Source organism: Girardinichthys multiradiatus, chromosome 21 (assembly GCF_021462225.1).
Source record: "Girardinichthys multiradiatus isolate DD_20200921_A chromosome 21, DD_fGirMul_XY1, whole genome shotgun sequence".
NCBI classification, from domain to species: domain Eukaryota; kingdom Metazoa; phylum Chordata; class Actinopteri; order Cyprinodontiformes; family Goodeidae; genus Girardinichthys; species Girardinichthys multiradiatus.
In genome coordinates, this window is record NC_061813.1 from 22,080,456 (window position 1) to 22,096,546 (window position 16,091).

The 16,091-nt window shown below is 39.2% G+C and overlaps 1 protein-coding gene across 1 annotated transcript in view; it reads left to right on the forward strand.

Moving 5' to 3' along the window:
• Window positions 1-1,289: 1,289 nt before the first annotated feature.
• Window positions 1,290-16,091, forward strand: part of stau2 (staufen double-stranded RNA binding protein 2) — a 126,187-nt gene continuing 111,385 nt past the window's right edge. Inside the window, exons 1-5 of the mRNA XM_047350369.1 lie at window positions 1,290-1,412; window positions 8,087-8,294; window positions 9,766-9,896; window positions 10,080-10,239; window positions 11,351-11,486. Coding sequence (XP_047206325.1) covers window positions 8,096-8,294; window positions 9,766-9,896; window positions 10,080-10,239; window positions 11,351-11,486 — 626 coding nt within the window. The 5' untranslated portion in view covers window positions 1,290-1,412; window positions 8,087-8,095. The remainder of the gene's footprint in view (window positions 1,413-8,086; window positions 8,295-9,765; window positions 9,897-10,079; window positions 10,240-11,350; window positions 11,487-16,091) is intronic.

The following is a 16,091-nucleotide window of genomic DNA, read 5'->3' on the forward strand; positions in this document are numbered from 1 at the left end:
GATATGCTAATTTTGTGAGATAGGAATTTTGGGTTTTCATGAGCTGTATGCCAAAATCATCCGTATTAAGACAATAAAAGACCTGAAATATTTCAGTTAGTGTGCAATGAATCTAAAATATATGAATGTTAAATTTTCATCATGACATTATGGAAAATAATGAACTTTATCACAATATGCTAATATTTTGAGAAGGTCCTGTACATTTTGTATGCTGGAGGGAGCCACGAAAAGTCTGCCACGACGGTTGCCGCTGTTTTTGTGGAAACCACTGTTTCCTGTTTCCAAACGGGATGTCATTATTGCTATAGCCTGTTACTTTTAAATTCTGATGTCTTTATTGGTTAAGGCTGCATTTACTTGAGATGGAAAATAAATCGCACTATGTGTGTGTATGACATGCTGAAAGGATGACAAAGACTTATTGCACAAACAGCTTCCACCGAAACAGCAGCAACCGCCACGGCATGCTTTGACGGACGGTCTGGCACCTTCTGGCATCTCCTTCCGGCATGTTGTCTTCTGGCAGGCCGGCCACTGCCACGAATTGAGCCCCGCCCTGCTGTCCCAGCGCCGCCCCACAGATCAAACCCCGCCCCCTCATTTGAATATAAGAACATGAAATAAAAAGAGCTTAAAATGAAAAACGGGGTTAAAAAGTAAAAGTGACTGAAATACGTAAAGTAGCTTTACAAAATAAAAGTGTCACAAAATAAAACTGCGTTATGAAATAAATAAATATTTAAGTAAATTAAATAAATCTTTAAATGAATTAAATAAAACAAGATAAAAAATTATTTTAACATAATTATATTGTTTTATTTCACGGGGATATTTATTTATTTCATGGAATATTTATTAATAATTTATCAATAGCAGTATTTATTTATTTAATTTTGAATGAAAAGGCTCTCCACCGTTTATATCCAGTATAGACATCAATTAAGCTGCGTTTTTGTTAAAGTAATCAGTAATTTAGTTTACAGAAAATACATGGCATAGAAGTCTGATTTTGTAATCCAAATTATTTAGATTTTTAAAACAGCTGTTTACATACAGCCCATTTAAAACCGCTGGACATGGATTTGAATCAAAAGTTAACTTGTAGCTTTGAGGTAGCAAACCCGGGCTGAACCATTTTCATCATGGCTGAGGGGGTTGCCGATTCATTCAACACTCACCTTTACCTCTAGGGGTTATCATATCACGTTTTACAAATTGTAGTTAGGCTAAAATAAGTAAAATTGCAATATTTACATAAAATCTCACCATACTCGGCAATTGGCTTCTAGCAGGACGTATGTGGCATTTTTATCCCGGACCAATAACTTGGTGTGTTCCCTTCTTCCATCCAGTTCTCTTTAGTGTTTGCCAATGTTGGAGGTGTAACTGGGGTCTGGCCCTGGACAAAGGTAAAACAATATTGCTTCTAAATGTTTGTCTCGCGTTGTGATGTAGTCACGGGAGGGTGTGCCACGCCGCTGTCGCTCCGTGCGTGTTGTTAGAGCTGGCTGCGTTTTCCTTGACTTTTCGTGGAAGATGGGGCGGTGTGGAGATGCTAGCAAAGAGAGAGGGGTGCTCTCGGCCGATCAGCCATGATGAACCTCCCCGGCGGAGCGAGCTTACCGGAGGTGGTCTGATTAATATTTACCGTTTAAGGCAAAATCAAAGCGACACACACATGACAATATGCGCATTTGGCCATTCGGCAGCTCTGTTTCCAGGTGCTGACATTTAGAGGAAACGCTGTTTTCTTCTTGGTTTTGTTAGCTTCCTTGCTAAGCTGGGCAGTAGCTGGGATGTATAGGTTGCAGACAGCCCAGTCAGGCTCTAACTCTACCACACCTCTTATTTATGTCCTCAACTTGCAGTGACACACAATGATAAACCGCGATAGGTTGTTGTTTCAGTAATATCTGAGTTAGTAAGAGTTGCAGCATGAGAAATAGTAACCCACCTCCCCCCACCCCCGTCCGAGAACATAAGGGGCAACCTGGAGGCACAAGCGTTACTAGCAGGAAAAATACATGAAGTCAAATGAGCTGGTCCTGCAGAGTCAAAGATACGTGTGATCTGACTCAGAGATTTTTGATGAAATGCGGTGTTGTTTACACGATCTGTATGGACCGGTGACACTTGTTATACACAGGAGGGAAGAAACATTAAAACCACGTAACCATGCAAGCTGCTCGCCTTTTCCTGTTATATAAAAAAGTTGTAATCTAGCTGGTAGTAAAACGTTGACTATAGTCAAAAAGAGGCAGGTTCAAAGCAATTGTTGATACAGTATCCACAACCAGGAAACTGGCTGGTTCTGACTTTGTTTGCCCTTTACCCTTAACACTGGGAATATATGCTTTTGTCATTTTTTTAAACTTTCCATGAGCTAATTGAGCTCTTAATAAGTCTGTTGATGAAAAAGATGGCAAGAAACTGTTTGCTTCCCTCCATTTAAACAAGGTTTAACACCATTATTTACATGATCTTAATTATTTGTTAAACATAGCCTGGTATGACATGCTGAGGTGCTGTGATGAGGTGTTTGCCTCCCAACAGATTTAGCCTTTTTTTGCTTTTTTGTGATGCATATATGTTGCAGATCTTAAAACTAATTTTAATAACAAAGACATGAATGGCAAACTTCTTCCGAAAGCACATTTAAACACAGGGGTTTATTGATACATTTCACAATTTAGCCAAGCAAAACAACAAAATAAATGCTGAATGAAATAACAAAATAAATGCTGAATGAAATAAGAAGTAACACACATTAAAATATCATAATAATGAAGTAAAGTAGCACCCACAAAATTAATTTAGTGTCTGCTACTCTACTCAGGTCAAGCCATCTCTGTGGAGGAATTTTAACCAACTCTTTGGAGAATTGTCTGAGAATTAAGCATAAATAGTTTGTTTAGGGTCATGCTACAGACTCCTAATTGAATTTAAGTCCACACTTTGACTAGGCCTTTCAAAACCAGTAGTTCACAGGCGAACCATTGGTGTGGTTCGCTGGAGTTCCAAAGTCATAAAAATAGCTTTATAACCATTTGATTTTCTTTCTCATTTGCTCTTGAATTTTTTTAGATCAGCAGATGTTTTAAAATGTTTTAGTCTACTTCATTTTGTCAGCGAGGTTCTCTTTAATCAATTTCTTATTTTAAATGGAAATTAAATGAGTTAATCCCCAGTAATTTGTGATTTAACAAGGGGGGCAGCTGCTTTTTCATGTAAGGCCCATTGTTTTGGATTATTACATGAAATTATTATTTGAAAGCTGCCTTTTCTATTTATTCAGTTTATCTTTGTCTGATATTAAAGTTTGTTTGGTGATCTGAAACATTAAAGTGTGACAAAAAAGCTGAAACAAAATATATTTTTAAGATGACCTGTTGTATGTGAACACAAGTACATGATTAAAAAAATAATTTGTTGAGCTCCAAAAATATGACCATGCCAGCTACGACACTTTCCCTATGTTCAGGGCTATATTGTAAGAACCCTAAAGTAGGATTTAATTTGGGGGCCAAATTAAATTAAGCCCATTGCAATTAGAGATTTTATACAGAAGCTGGGGGAGGGATAAAGTTAAATGTTTTGTTCTACTGCAAGCACATGAAATAAGGCTATTATTCATTGATCTGCCTATAAACAGGTAAAATTTGACTCTTTTAAAATTATTTATCATATAATGGTTTTCCTCAGTACATTAAACAATCCATCAACAGTGAATGCTATGTTAATGCTACAAGATTTATTCCTCAGTTGAAAACTGAGAGAAAGAAGTTGAAGTCAACAGAAAAAAACAGACTGAAATGTAAAATATGAGCATAAATATTATAAATCAGGGGTTCCCAAACTTTTTAGCCTGTGACCCCCAAAACAGTGCCAGAGACTGGTGACCCCACCTAAAAATACATACAATTTTTACACATTTATTAAATATAGAGTGAAATAATTATATGTATTTTTAAATGCAATATTTTTTTATGACATTTGATTATTTAATTTCATCATATGTTATTTATTGGGACATTTCATGGTACATTTCTTTATTTCATGGTACATTTATTTAATTTATGGCACATTCACGATTATTTATTTCATGATAAATTATTTTATTAAATCTGTCCCTTTTGGCCCTCCATACACCTCAGCGGTCACATCACTATGTTTCTGAAAATCATCTCTCAACCCCCCACTTGGTGTCTTGTGACCTCCTGGGGCTTCCACTTTGGGAACCTCTGTTATAGATAACAGCAAAATTGTCAGCTGATCTCCTGAAAACTGTAGAAGAATAAAGGTCACCTAATACATGAATGTGTTGATGCAGAACACTTCTCACAAAGCTAAACTATTATCTAATTTGCTGAATAATCTGAGCAGTCAAGAGGGTACTGATCTAAAGTTTATTTAGTGCACTTAGATCAGTGTACATACTGTAATAAGCTAAAATGTTGTTAGCTAATATGCTAAAGTGTGTTGGTTGCTAGCTACCATGTTTCCTGACAATAACTTACTCCATGTAGCAGGCTTACAACAATATGTAAACTAAGAAGAGCTCAAATTTATTAACTACAGGGCTAATGTTAGCATGTGGGCTATCACTAGCATGTAGACTGGTAGGCTAACATTAGCTTATCAGCTAAAATTAGCTAGCATAGTACATTATCACACTATTTTAATGGCTACAGGCAGGGAATTGTAAGGAATAACATCTGCCAAAATATTTGCATGCATTCCTAAAAATCTAGTGGAATTCACTGCCTTGGTTCTCTGTTCATTTGTAAGCCAATATTAGGGTGTGGACTTGCTCCTAGTGTTCTTAAAGAGGAGAACAACAAGATAAAAGAATCATTAAAATGAGTTATATTCCCAGTCAGGTCTTAGTCTGTACTCTGCTGTTCTTATACAGTTAAATAAGGACAGGTATGCAGATGTGATCATGATTATCTTTAATGTTTGCACAAACTGTCTTTCAAAAGTTTCCCTAAACTCATTGTGGGCATGAATGTTAGTAGATGTAGACCTTTAATGATGCATTTGAAGCATTCTTTTTTTTTTAGAGTGAAATGACCATACAACAAATAATTTCTAATGAATTTCAAATACAAGAATTGAGGACAAGTTTAAATCTATCAGAAAAATATATATAAATGCAGTCAAATTTTTACATAGAATTTAACCACAAATATTTGGTTAAAAGTCTCTTACAGAGTTGCTCCTGAATCACTCTGTTTAAGCTTCTGATATAATTCTGATTGGATGTTTTAACAACCGGGTTTCCTGGGATGGATCTGGCTTTTAGGCATAATCCACACATTTCTGGGGAAGTTGGCTTTGGGAAGGCCATTAGAGAAGCCTGATTTAACTAGTTTTGATGTGTGTTTGGAATCATTATCCTATTCTAACATCTAATTATATCCATCTGACCCAAAATGCCCATCTTTAGAAAAATGGAAATTGGATGGGATGTTCAAAAAATCCTCTACCCACATAGGCTCAAGCTTGTTGTAACCTGGAAGATGCTGGAATACTAATGTCACTGTTCACAGTGAGGCAAGGTTTACATTGGAGGGTTCCAAGCCCCGTCTCCAAAATCGACAAATTAAAGCTTGACTGAATTTTGTACTTGGGCACATGGACAAGTTAAAAAATTTAGGGTCAGACGAGACAACGATTGAGGTTTTTGGCCACAGTGACACATGCTATACTAACCATCAGTCATGGTGGTGGCAGCATCATGCTGAGGGGCTGCCAGAGGTCCCAGTGCATTTTACAAAGTGGATGGAATACTGGAGGAGGAGGACTACTCCCAAAACATTTGAATTCCACAGTGAATTCAAGCTTATGCACCAAAATCTTGTGTGTGAAATTCTGCGTAGATGTTTGTTGTGTCATCACTTCGCTCTATTAGAAAAACCTGCCCGCACTGCCAAAATAATTGATTTTATGACAATCATGGCCACAATGAGTGTAAACTTCTGACTCAAACTTTTTGGAATACATTTTTTGCATCTGGCCTACAGTTGAGATCAACCTCTGAAATCTGACTGTTTTTCTACTTGCATGTTCCTACTAAAAACTAATTGTAATTCAGTGTCTATTGTCTTGCTGAGGCTACTTTCACAGGCTGCCTCCTTTTTGCCTTTGGCGACAGCAACATGAGTACAGCTTCTTGGAATAAAGTTCAATTCAATTCAGTTTTATTTATATAGCGCCAATTCACAACACATTGTCTCAAGGCACTTCACAAAAGTCAGGTACATACATTCCAATTAATCCTAACCATGGAACAGTGCAGTCAAAGTTAGTTATTTATTCAAATTGGATAAAAAGTTTTTCTGTCTTAAGGAAACCCAGCAGATTGCATCGAGTCAGTGACTTGCAGCATTCCCTCCTCCTGGATGAGCATGTAGAGACAGTGGACAGTCACTGGTGTTGACTTTGAAGTGATCCCTCATACTGAGCATGCATGTAGCGACAGTGGAGAGGAAAAACTCCCTTTTAACAGGAAGAAACCTCCAGCAAAACCAGGCTCAGTGTGAGCGGCCATCTGCCACGACCGACTGGGGTTTGAGAGAACAGAGCAGAGACACAAAGAGAACAAAGAAGCACTGATTCAGGAGTACTTTCTATGGGAAGGAAAAGTAAATGTTAATGGATGTAGCTCGTTTAGTCGTTTCACCTAGAAAGAAAGAACAGATAAACTCTGAGCCAGTTTTCAAGGTTAGAGTCTGAAAGAGAGCACATAGAGTTAGTCACAGTAAAAGCTCAGTCAATTTCCATGTCTAGGAGAGAGAAAGGGTTAAACACTAAAAGACAGGGCTATGTGGATCATCGGTAGAGGGTGAGCATTAAGTTGTTGCCAGCAGAAGCTCGGACGATTCCCCTCTCCAGAAAGGTGTCACAGGTAGACACAGAGTCGGGCCAGGTGTAGCTTCTAGGAAGAGAAAAGAGAGAACATAAAGTTAAAAGCTGAAATAACAGCAAATAATGCAAAATTGGAGAGTAGTGTGAGAATGTAGCGAAGGGGGTGATAGTGGTCATTATGTCCTCCAGCAGCCTAAGCCTATAGCAGCATAACTACACAGATAGTTTCAGTTCAGATTGTTTAGTTAAACGGCGCTTATTTACAACAATGTCGTCTCAAGGAACCCCACAAAGGGTCCCACTGATGGTCATTGTTATACTAAAAACCACAAGGATTGGGATACCTCCCTCTGTCAGACTGATTATAACCATTGGAAATAGAAGGGGTCATACAGGTAGCAGAAATGGAGGGTGTGTTTGCACCTCAACCATAACTGAGCCGGTTTAGGCTAAACCTGACTCCCCCTTACTCCAACCAACAGGGAGGGAGGAAGGCTCCCTCCCTGGTAAACTAAGCCACTCTACCTATAAGCTTTATCAAAAAGGAAAGTTTTAAGCCTGGCCTTAAAAGTAGACAGGGTGTCTGCCTCATGGACTAAAACTGGGAGCTGGTTCCACAGGAGAAGAACCTGATAACTAAAAGATCTGCCTCCCATTCTACTTCTAGAGACTCTAGGAACCACCAGTAAACCTGCAGTCTGAGAATGAAGTGCCCTGTTAGGAACATATGGAACAATCAGATCTCTGATGTATGATGGAGCTACATCATTAAGAGCTTTATATATGAGGAGGAGAATTTTAAATTCTATTCTGGATTTTAACAGGGAGCCAATGAAGGGAAGCTAAAATAGAAGAAATATGATCTCTCTTTTTAATAAATAAATAAAGCTTTATTGTTTGTCTCTATTAGCTGCCAGTGGATCAGAATGTGAGAGAACTGCTCAGTTTGGAGTCGGTTCTCCAGGCTTAGACCACAAACAATTTCTAAAATATCTTCAACGGATATATGAGATTTTTATAAATGTGTTAATATGTGTGGGTAGACCTAAGGATGAATGGATTATGGCAAACAACATCCACCTGAGTAGTTTGTAAAATAATTTTACATGTTTTGTCTGATATTTTGCAGATTTTTAATCTAATTTGAGTCGTGACTACACTCTATATAAGTAAGCGTTTTGTGGAAACAACTGAAAGCCTTGTTCTCTTGCAGGAATAGAGCATGGCTCAAGTAAAAGTACAGACCACAGCGCCCCTGGCTGGTCCTGGCCTCTCTCCTGGAGTTCCTCCGACGGCCATGGCCAGCCCAGGACCCCTGGGTCTGCAGCCCTCTGTCAACGGCACAGGCCCGGCCCCCACACCTGCCTGTCCTGCTCCTGCAGTCGGATATGGGGACGCTCCTGTGTCTGCCACACCGCCAGGTAGAACAGAACAATTCAGAACTCATTATTGTGCATAGCTTGTATTGTTTGGTTCTCACAATTTGTTTCTACAATCTTTTGTTTCGAATCTTTTATTATGAGCATGTTGCATTAAAATGATTGTTTATGAGAAGGTTCCCAAATAAATGATGTACACCAATAACTCTGACATTTATAAGAAAATCCTACTATTGCATTTGTTGCATTTATTATGCATTAATGAAAGTTAAAACCCTCTACAGACAGCGTAAGATAATTCAAGCTTTTAAGGATAAATTCAAGCATTCAGCTTAAAGGATTTTCTATGGTCTACCGTATCATGGCGAAGACTGCTGACTTGACGGTTGTCCTACAGACAGTCATAAACCCCCTCCACAAAAAGAGTAATGCATTAAAAGTAGTTGCCAAAAAAGCAGGCTCTTCACAGTGGGCTTTATCCAAGAATATTAATGGAAAGTTGAGTGAAAGGAAAGTGTCATGGAGAAAAACAGCACAAGAAAGAGAGATAACTGCAGCCTTGAGAGGACTGTGAAGAAAGACCCAAGAGTTTGGGGGGAGATTCATAAGGTGTGGAGTCAGAGCTCCGAGAAACAGTGTCAGACGCGTCTTACATAGGCTAAGCAGAAAAAGGACTGGACAGTGGGCCAAACTGCTCTATCACATGACTATATATATTAGAAAATTAAGGTCTCAGAATCTGGAGAAAGAGTGGAGAGACACAGAATCCTAGCTGCTTCAGGTCCAGCGTAAATATTCCACAGTCAGTACTGATTTGGGGTGCCATGTCCTCTGCTTGCGGAGTTCCACTGTGTGTTATCACGTCCAAAGTCAGCACAGTCATCTAATGGGAAATTTTAGAGCGCTTCATGCTTCCCATTCCTCACATCCCTTTTGGAGATGCTGATTTCATTTTCCAGCCAGACTTGGTACCTGTCAACATTACTAAAAGTAACAGTACCTGCTTTAAAGACAATACTGCAGAGAACCATAGGTGTTTAGGTAATGAGGAAGATGAGAGACACCAGGGTCAATGAGTCATTTTGAAGCAACCTGGGCTTCCTTAACACCTCAGCAGGTCCACAGTCTAATCGGCTCCATGCCCCGCTGCAATAATGAACTAATTCATGCAAAAGGACCCTTGGTCAAGTATTGAGCTTATATACTTATATACACAGACATGTAAATTCCCATTTTTGCATTAAAAATAATTTTTCTGTTGCTCTGATCTCATTGGCTGTAAATTATAATCATCAAAATCAACTAAAACAAATTATTCAACTGTTCCATTCTGTCTGTGACAAGTCCTTATAATATATGACATTGACTTTGTGAATTAAATGACTAAAATAAATATACTTTTTGATGATTTTCAAAGGTTTTGAGATGAACCTGTAACACTCTGACCTTAAAGTTTCCAACCAAAGATCTCCACACAAATGAGTACGCTGTCTTTGGGTTCTCTGTGTCAAAGGCTCGCCCCAGGAGGACATGGCAAACCCTAAAGAGAAAACTCCAATGTGCTTGGTGAATGAGTTAGCCCGTTTCAACAGGATCCAACCACAGTACAAGCTCCTCAATGAGAGAGGCCCTGCACATGCTAAGGTAAAACACTCGGATGTTATGAGTTTTTGTTTAGGAAAAATATTTGGTTTTTAGTTTTCATACGTTCTGTAAATTGCATATGTATCATGACGGTGCATGTTTCTTGAGATGTAATTCTAGTGCTTTTAAGAAGACCATAATTCTGTAAGATGATTGTTTGTCCTCTGGGTGGCGCTGTTTCAGATCTTCACAGTGCAGCTGAATCTTGGGGAGCAGGTGTGGGAGGCAGAGGGCACCAGCATTAAGAAGGCCCAGCACTCCACTGCTGCCAAAGCGCTGGCCGAGAGCGTCCTTCCCAGGCCGGCGCCCCGTTCACCTAAAGTAGACATCAATAGCAACCCAGGTACCACAACCCCACCTAAACAGCTTGCAGGCCAACCAATGATAACCCTAAGCTCATGTTCAAGCTTATTTATGTTTTTACCTTATCTTAGATTCAAGTTTGTTTCTTTAATTATATCAATTCATAATAATATAAGTTTAATGTACACTTGCACAGTGCTTTGCAAAAATATTCACATTTATTCATGTCACAACCACAAACTTTAAAGTGTTCAGTTGGGATTCTACGTGACAGAGCAACATGTGATTTTAAGTATGATGTGGGAGAAAAAGGATACATGGTTTTCAAATGAGGCTGCAGCAAGAAGTTCCAGGGTCCAAATCCTGGCCTGGGCTCTTTTTCATGGATTATTCATGATTCCTCTGCTTGTATGTTTGTCCTGTGTGTTTCTATGTTGCCATATGATTGGCTGGCAACCTGTCCAGGGTTAACCTCACCTATCGCCCCACGACGCTGCCACAATAAGCGGGGATAGACAACGGGTTGATGGATGGTTTTTATGTTTTAAAAACACCATGTGTGGCTGAAAACTAACTGCATATCGCTTTGAAAACATCATCCCCATGGCAACAGATGGCGGTGGTGGCATCATGCTGTGGGGATGATTTCCCTTCAGTGGGGAGAGGGAGGCTTGTTGAAGTTGACAGCAAGATAGAAGCAGGTAAAAACCGGGCAATTCTGTAAGAAAATCTGTTAGTGGCCAGGAAAGGTTTGAGACCGGCGTGGAGGTTGACTTATCAGGAAAATGAGCAATGCTTCTAATTGGCAGAGAAGAATGGGAAAACAAAATCCATCTCTAAATGTGCTTATCTGGTACTGACAGCGCAATAAACATGCAGATGTAATTGCCGAAATGTGTTGATTGAATGTGTTGATTTAGGGGCACTTGTATTAGTCTATCACAAAAATCCCCGAACATACATTGAAGTTTGTATTTATAACTTGAAAAATGTAACAAGTTAAAAGGGTATGAATACTTCCGCAAGGTCAGTCATACTGCCACTGTTTAAAACTTTCAGTGTTGTCCCTCTAAGTAGATTTAGTGGTTTCTTTTTAAACATTATCTTTTAAATTTCTTGCCTCGTCTTTTCTGTGCACCTGACCCTCACAGGCAGTATAACGCCCACAGTTGAGCTGAATGGTCTGGCCATGAAGAGAGGGGAGCCAGCTATATACAGGCCTTTGGATCCCAAACCCATGCCCAACTACAGAGCTAACTACAACTTCAGAGGGATGATTAACCAAAGGTGAGCACCTAAAACCGAACTCTTCCGCGTTTTACCCGGTGGGAACAAACAAAGCTTTTACCTTTTATCTGTTGACAACAGCATTTAACACCAAGGTGACTGTTTATTTTTGATTGGAAATGAAATCTGGAAATGTTTGATATATAAAGAAAGCATTTCTGTATTGACTGTAGATGGTGGACTGGGATATGTTTCTGTGAGTGCACACTGATGGAAATAAAAGGGCAGGCATAGGCCTTATTGTAGATTTTAGCAGGGGCCTTGGGAAGGGTTGGGAACACTAGCTTATGCTACTGTATCATCATCTGTTGTTTGAATTGATGGATTACTCGGCAGTGTAATTGATTACCAATCTCTTCAATAGCTACAGGCCTATGTTTGCCTCAGCCATGAGTTTTGATATTCGTGAATGTTTCAAAATAAAAGCTTATTTTATGACTGTGTAATGAAAGTGCCTCCAAAACCACACACTCTTTTCTAAAAAGAAGAAAATTAAATCAACTTAGGGCCAACACGACCTTGAAATAATGAATAACCTCAAGGTTTTTTCCTTTATCCCAGTGGTCTTATAGCTCACTATTCCATGTCTTTCTTCCTCCCTCCCTCCAAATTAACACTAAGATGCCGCATAGGGTTATTTTTGTGGAGGTTTGTTGTAAATAAACCTTTTAGTTAAGATAAAGCAAGAAAGATTTGCCGGAAAAAAACTTGCCGTCAAAGATCAAATTAAAATATTCATTACTGCGTCCTGCAAAAATATTCATTCCCCTGGAACTTTTATGTATTTTAAGTATTTTGCTAGGATCCTATGTGACAGACCAACAGTTAGTAGGTCATAAATGTCAAGTGGAAGGAAAATGATGCATTATGAATAAAAATCTGACAACCTTCATTTCACAATTATGCCCTACATTTTAATAACTTATGAATTTTTAATAAAATACAATAAATAATCTGGTTCAATATGTCTGAATACTTTTGCAAGGCACTATATTTAACACTTTAAAGGATTTTCATGGCTCTTGAGGCAATTGATGGTCCTTAAAACACATAAATCTAAAAAGATGGACTTAAACAAGTTTAATTTGATATTCCTTGACTCGCTGAGTCCCTCCAGGTGGCAGTGTTTCATCATTTTATAACTTCCCTGACTCCTTTCCAAATTTGATTAAACACTAACTTGACTGCTTTAAAGAAAGATATTTAGATATTAAGACTTTCCGTTTTGGTCTTGTAACCCTATGAAGAGTTTGCATAGTCGTAATTATTAAATATTTAAACACACATATAATACAGAAGTATATTTGTGTTTTTAGTTTGTTTTGTTTTTTTCATTTTACCCCTGGCATTTGAAGTTTTTTTTGTGAGCTGTGGTGATGCCAAAGACGTGTGACTTATTATAAGATAGCATTATGTTGTTGAGTAACTAAGTGTAATCAGCAGAGAGTCCAGCATCTGGCTCACATCTTTTTACTATTTGATCCATGCAGGAACTAATGGGGGGAGAAAGATGAATGCCTTTGGGGTAGAGGAGAAAATCTGCTTGCCAGCATCTATCTGTCAGTGTCTTCTGTCAAAGTGATACGTTTCTAAGAAGACACTGGCAACACTTATCTCTCATGGTCTGTTTTCTTTTCTGATTTCACTCAACTAGCGTGGCAAAAAGAGGAGTTTAAAGATGTGTGTGTTTCAGAAGAGAACAGAAGAAACATATTTCACTCCAAGGTCACTTATGATTTCACGAGGCCCCTTTAAATGTGAATGAAGACGGGATTAATGAGGGGGAGACCTTCTGAATGGGAGTTCTCTTAAACAGATGAGTGACTATGTAACAGAGTGACAGGCCATATTTGCCGTTTGTCAACTAAACGATGTGGCGGAGAAGCGAAGGTTTCCACATATCCGTGTACTTACCTATTATGATGAATCAGAGCGATCCAGAGTCGTGTTGATGGAAAATCTTCCCATTAAAAGGGCAGCCTGGCTCTGATCCATCAGTGCTCTAATGACCACCGAGACCAGTATTGATTCGTTCAGAAAGTGCCCTGTAGAGGAAATGCTGCGATAATATGAAATGGGCATTTATCAGTGTCTTAATGAATCTTATTTATGGTGAAGGACCTGAGCATAATTCTTTACCAGCCAAGTCCATCTTTAAATGAGCGATCCATCTCTGTTATCGTGTAGTAGTTGCTTGTCCCATTGTTCAGGACTACTGTGAAACGTATAGGACTCGGGCCAAATGGTTTACAAAACTGATCACTGTATCAGGAAATATTTGCTGCATCTTTGAAGTATTTTTCTTGCCCGTTTCCATTCTTCTTATTATTTGTAGAGTATGCTTTAATTTCCCTAGGACAAAATGCTGGTCTGTTGTGGTATGGAGAGAGCTGAGCCGAGAGGTGAAGCTCTCGATTTACCGGTCGGTCTACATTCCTACCCTCACCTATGGATATGAACTTTGGGTCATGACCGACAGAACGAGATCCCGGATACAAGCAGCTGAAAAGAGCTTCCTCCCTTAGAGAAAGGGTGAGGAGCTCGACCATCCGGGAGGAGCTCTAAGTAGAACCGCTGCTCCTCCACATCGAGAGGAGTCAGTTGAGGTGGCTCGGGCATCTGTTTCGGACGCCTTTTCGACGCCTCCACCCAGAGGTGTTCCAAGCATGTCGCACCGTGAGAAGGCTCAGGGGACGGCCCAGGACACGCTGGAGGAACTATGTCTCTTAGCTGGCCTGGGAATGCCTCGGGCTCCCCGTGGAGGAACTGGAGGAGGTGTCTGGGGAAAGGGACGTCTGGATAAGCGGAAGACGTAGACAAGGCTTTAATTTTCCTGTTAATACTGCTGTGCAAGTTTCCCTGAGTTTTGGTGTGTGATTTCTGGTGAATCACTTATTTTGATGAAGGATGTCCACTCCTCTTTAATAAATCTGTATGAGTAAGGGTTGCTAAATAATGATGTATGAAGTTGCCCTCTGCTGGAGGATTTGGGAGTTGTAGGAGCAGCAGGTGCGAGATCACTAATTGTGATTGGATGTAGTGTTAGATGTTTGAATAATAATGAAATTACTAATCAGAAAATAGTCAATCTGGAAGTAAGATTAGTGACCTAAAGAAAAGAATGAAAATTCCTTATGGATTAAATGGTCTAGGCAACGGCGATCGCCTAGACTCTGTCACTTTTTACAAGTCTTGTTTGATCTGTCTAATGCAGAGTTCAAAACTGTGTTGAAATCCCCACCCATGCTTCTGGGGTATTCAGAGAAATTGTGCATTGGATAAAGTAGCAGGGACTGAGTCATAAACATATTTGTGTTATCAAGAAATCTTATTGCATCAACCATCCCCAATCCCTGTGTTATCATTGGAACACCTGATTCCAGTGAGTCATGCAGGGGCTCCTCCAGTTTATCCATGCCGTTCCCAGCTTTTGTCCTGCTGCTCCAATCTCTGGAGGCTTGGTGGGTGCTAGCATTTTTTTGGAGTTAGAATTTGGATTGGACTTTCCCCAATGAAGGAAAGCTGTGCAGTGTCCTCCCAGCCCTGATTTGGTTATAACTGTAACATTATGTCAGCTGGAAGAAGAGTGGGCTAAATGACTGTGGGTGCTTTGCTCTGTGACATTTCCTTCTCTGATGATTTTCAGATACAGGGCGGTCAGTTGCTGTTTTCTCTGTTGGAAGGGGAAAAAGAATGAAAATCACCTTGACACAGCATGAGAGTCAAAAGATCTACAATTTAAGTTTTAACATTGGTTATAAGTCAGTAGTAATTTTACTATTTGTGACAGTAAAAAGAGAGTCCCATTTTAGAGATTTACCTCTTTCAGAGGGGATTCATTCTGTTACCATTTTCCTACGATAGAAAGTACAAAAGTCAGTTTCGACTATGTGTCCACTGGACCTTTTGCAGAGATTTACTTCAACATTAAGACTCCAGCAGGCAAAACCTATCTCTCCTTACTCAGAGTTATCTCTCTGTTTAAGCTAGAACTTCTCTATGATAGTTTCCAAAGTTGCTGTAGCAATTTGTATAACGACATTTAGAAATAAAACTAAGAAGAAAAATCTTTGACTTAAAGAGAAACGTCTCAAAATGTGGTTAGAATTCAGAAAGTCAAGAAATAGTTGAAGTACTGAAATGGTAAACATAAATAATTACAACCCCTGAACTTAAATGCACAAACATTTGCAGGTTAATGAACCTCTTTCAGTGACAACTGACTACTTCTGTGTTAGCTGGTGCAATGTCTCCACCTTGTGGTACCAGTAAGACATTGCAATCAGGTGCCAACTTTGGAATAGATGGATAACAGGTAAATGGAGGAGTGTTGGTCATTTTGGCCTTTGAAGCTAGGTTGTTTTGTACCCAAAGTTCCCTTGTACAACAAGGAGGTCTCCCACAAGACTATATATGTGAATATGTGTGAACTCCCGCCAGTGTTTTTAATTGTCTGTAAAACACTTTGACCGAAAGCACTACACAAATAAATGTATTAGTATTGTTAGTATTTCCCACAGATAATTCATGATTTTTTTTTCTAATTTGGCAATTTGAGTGTTTTTTTTTATTATTATTTTTTTCTCTCCATAATTCACATCAATT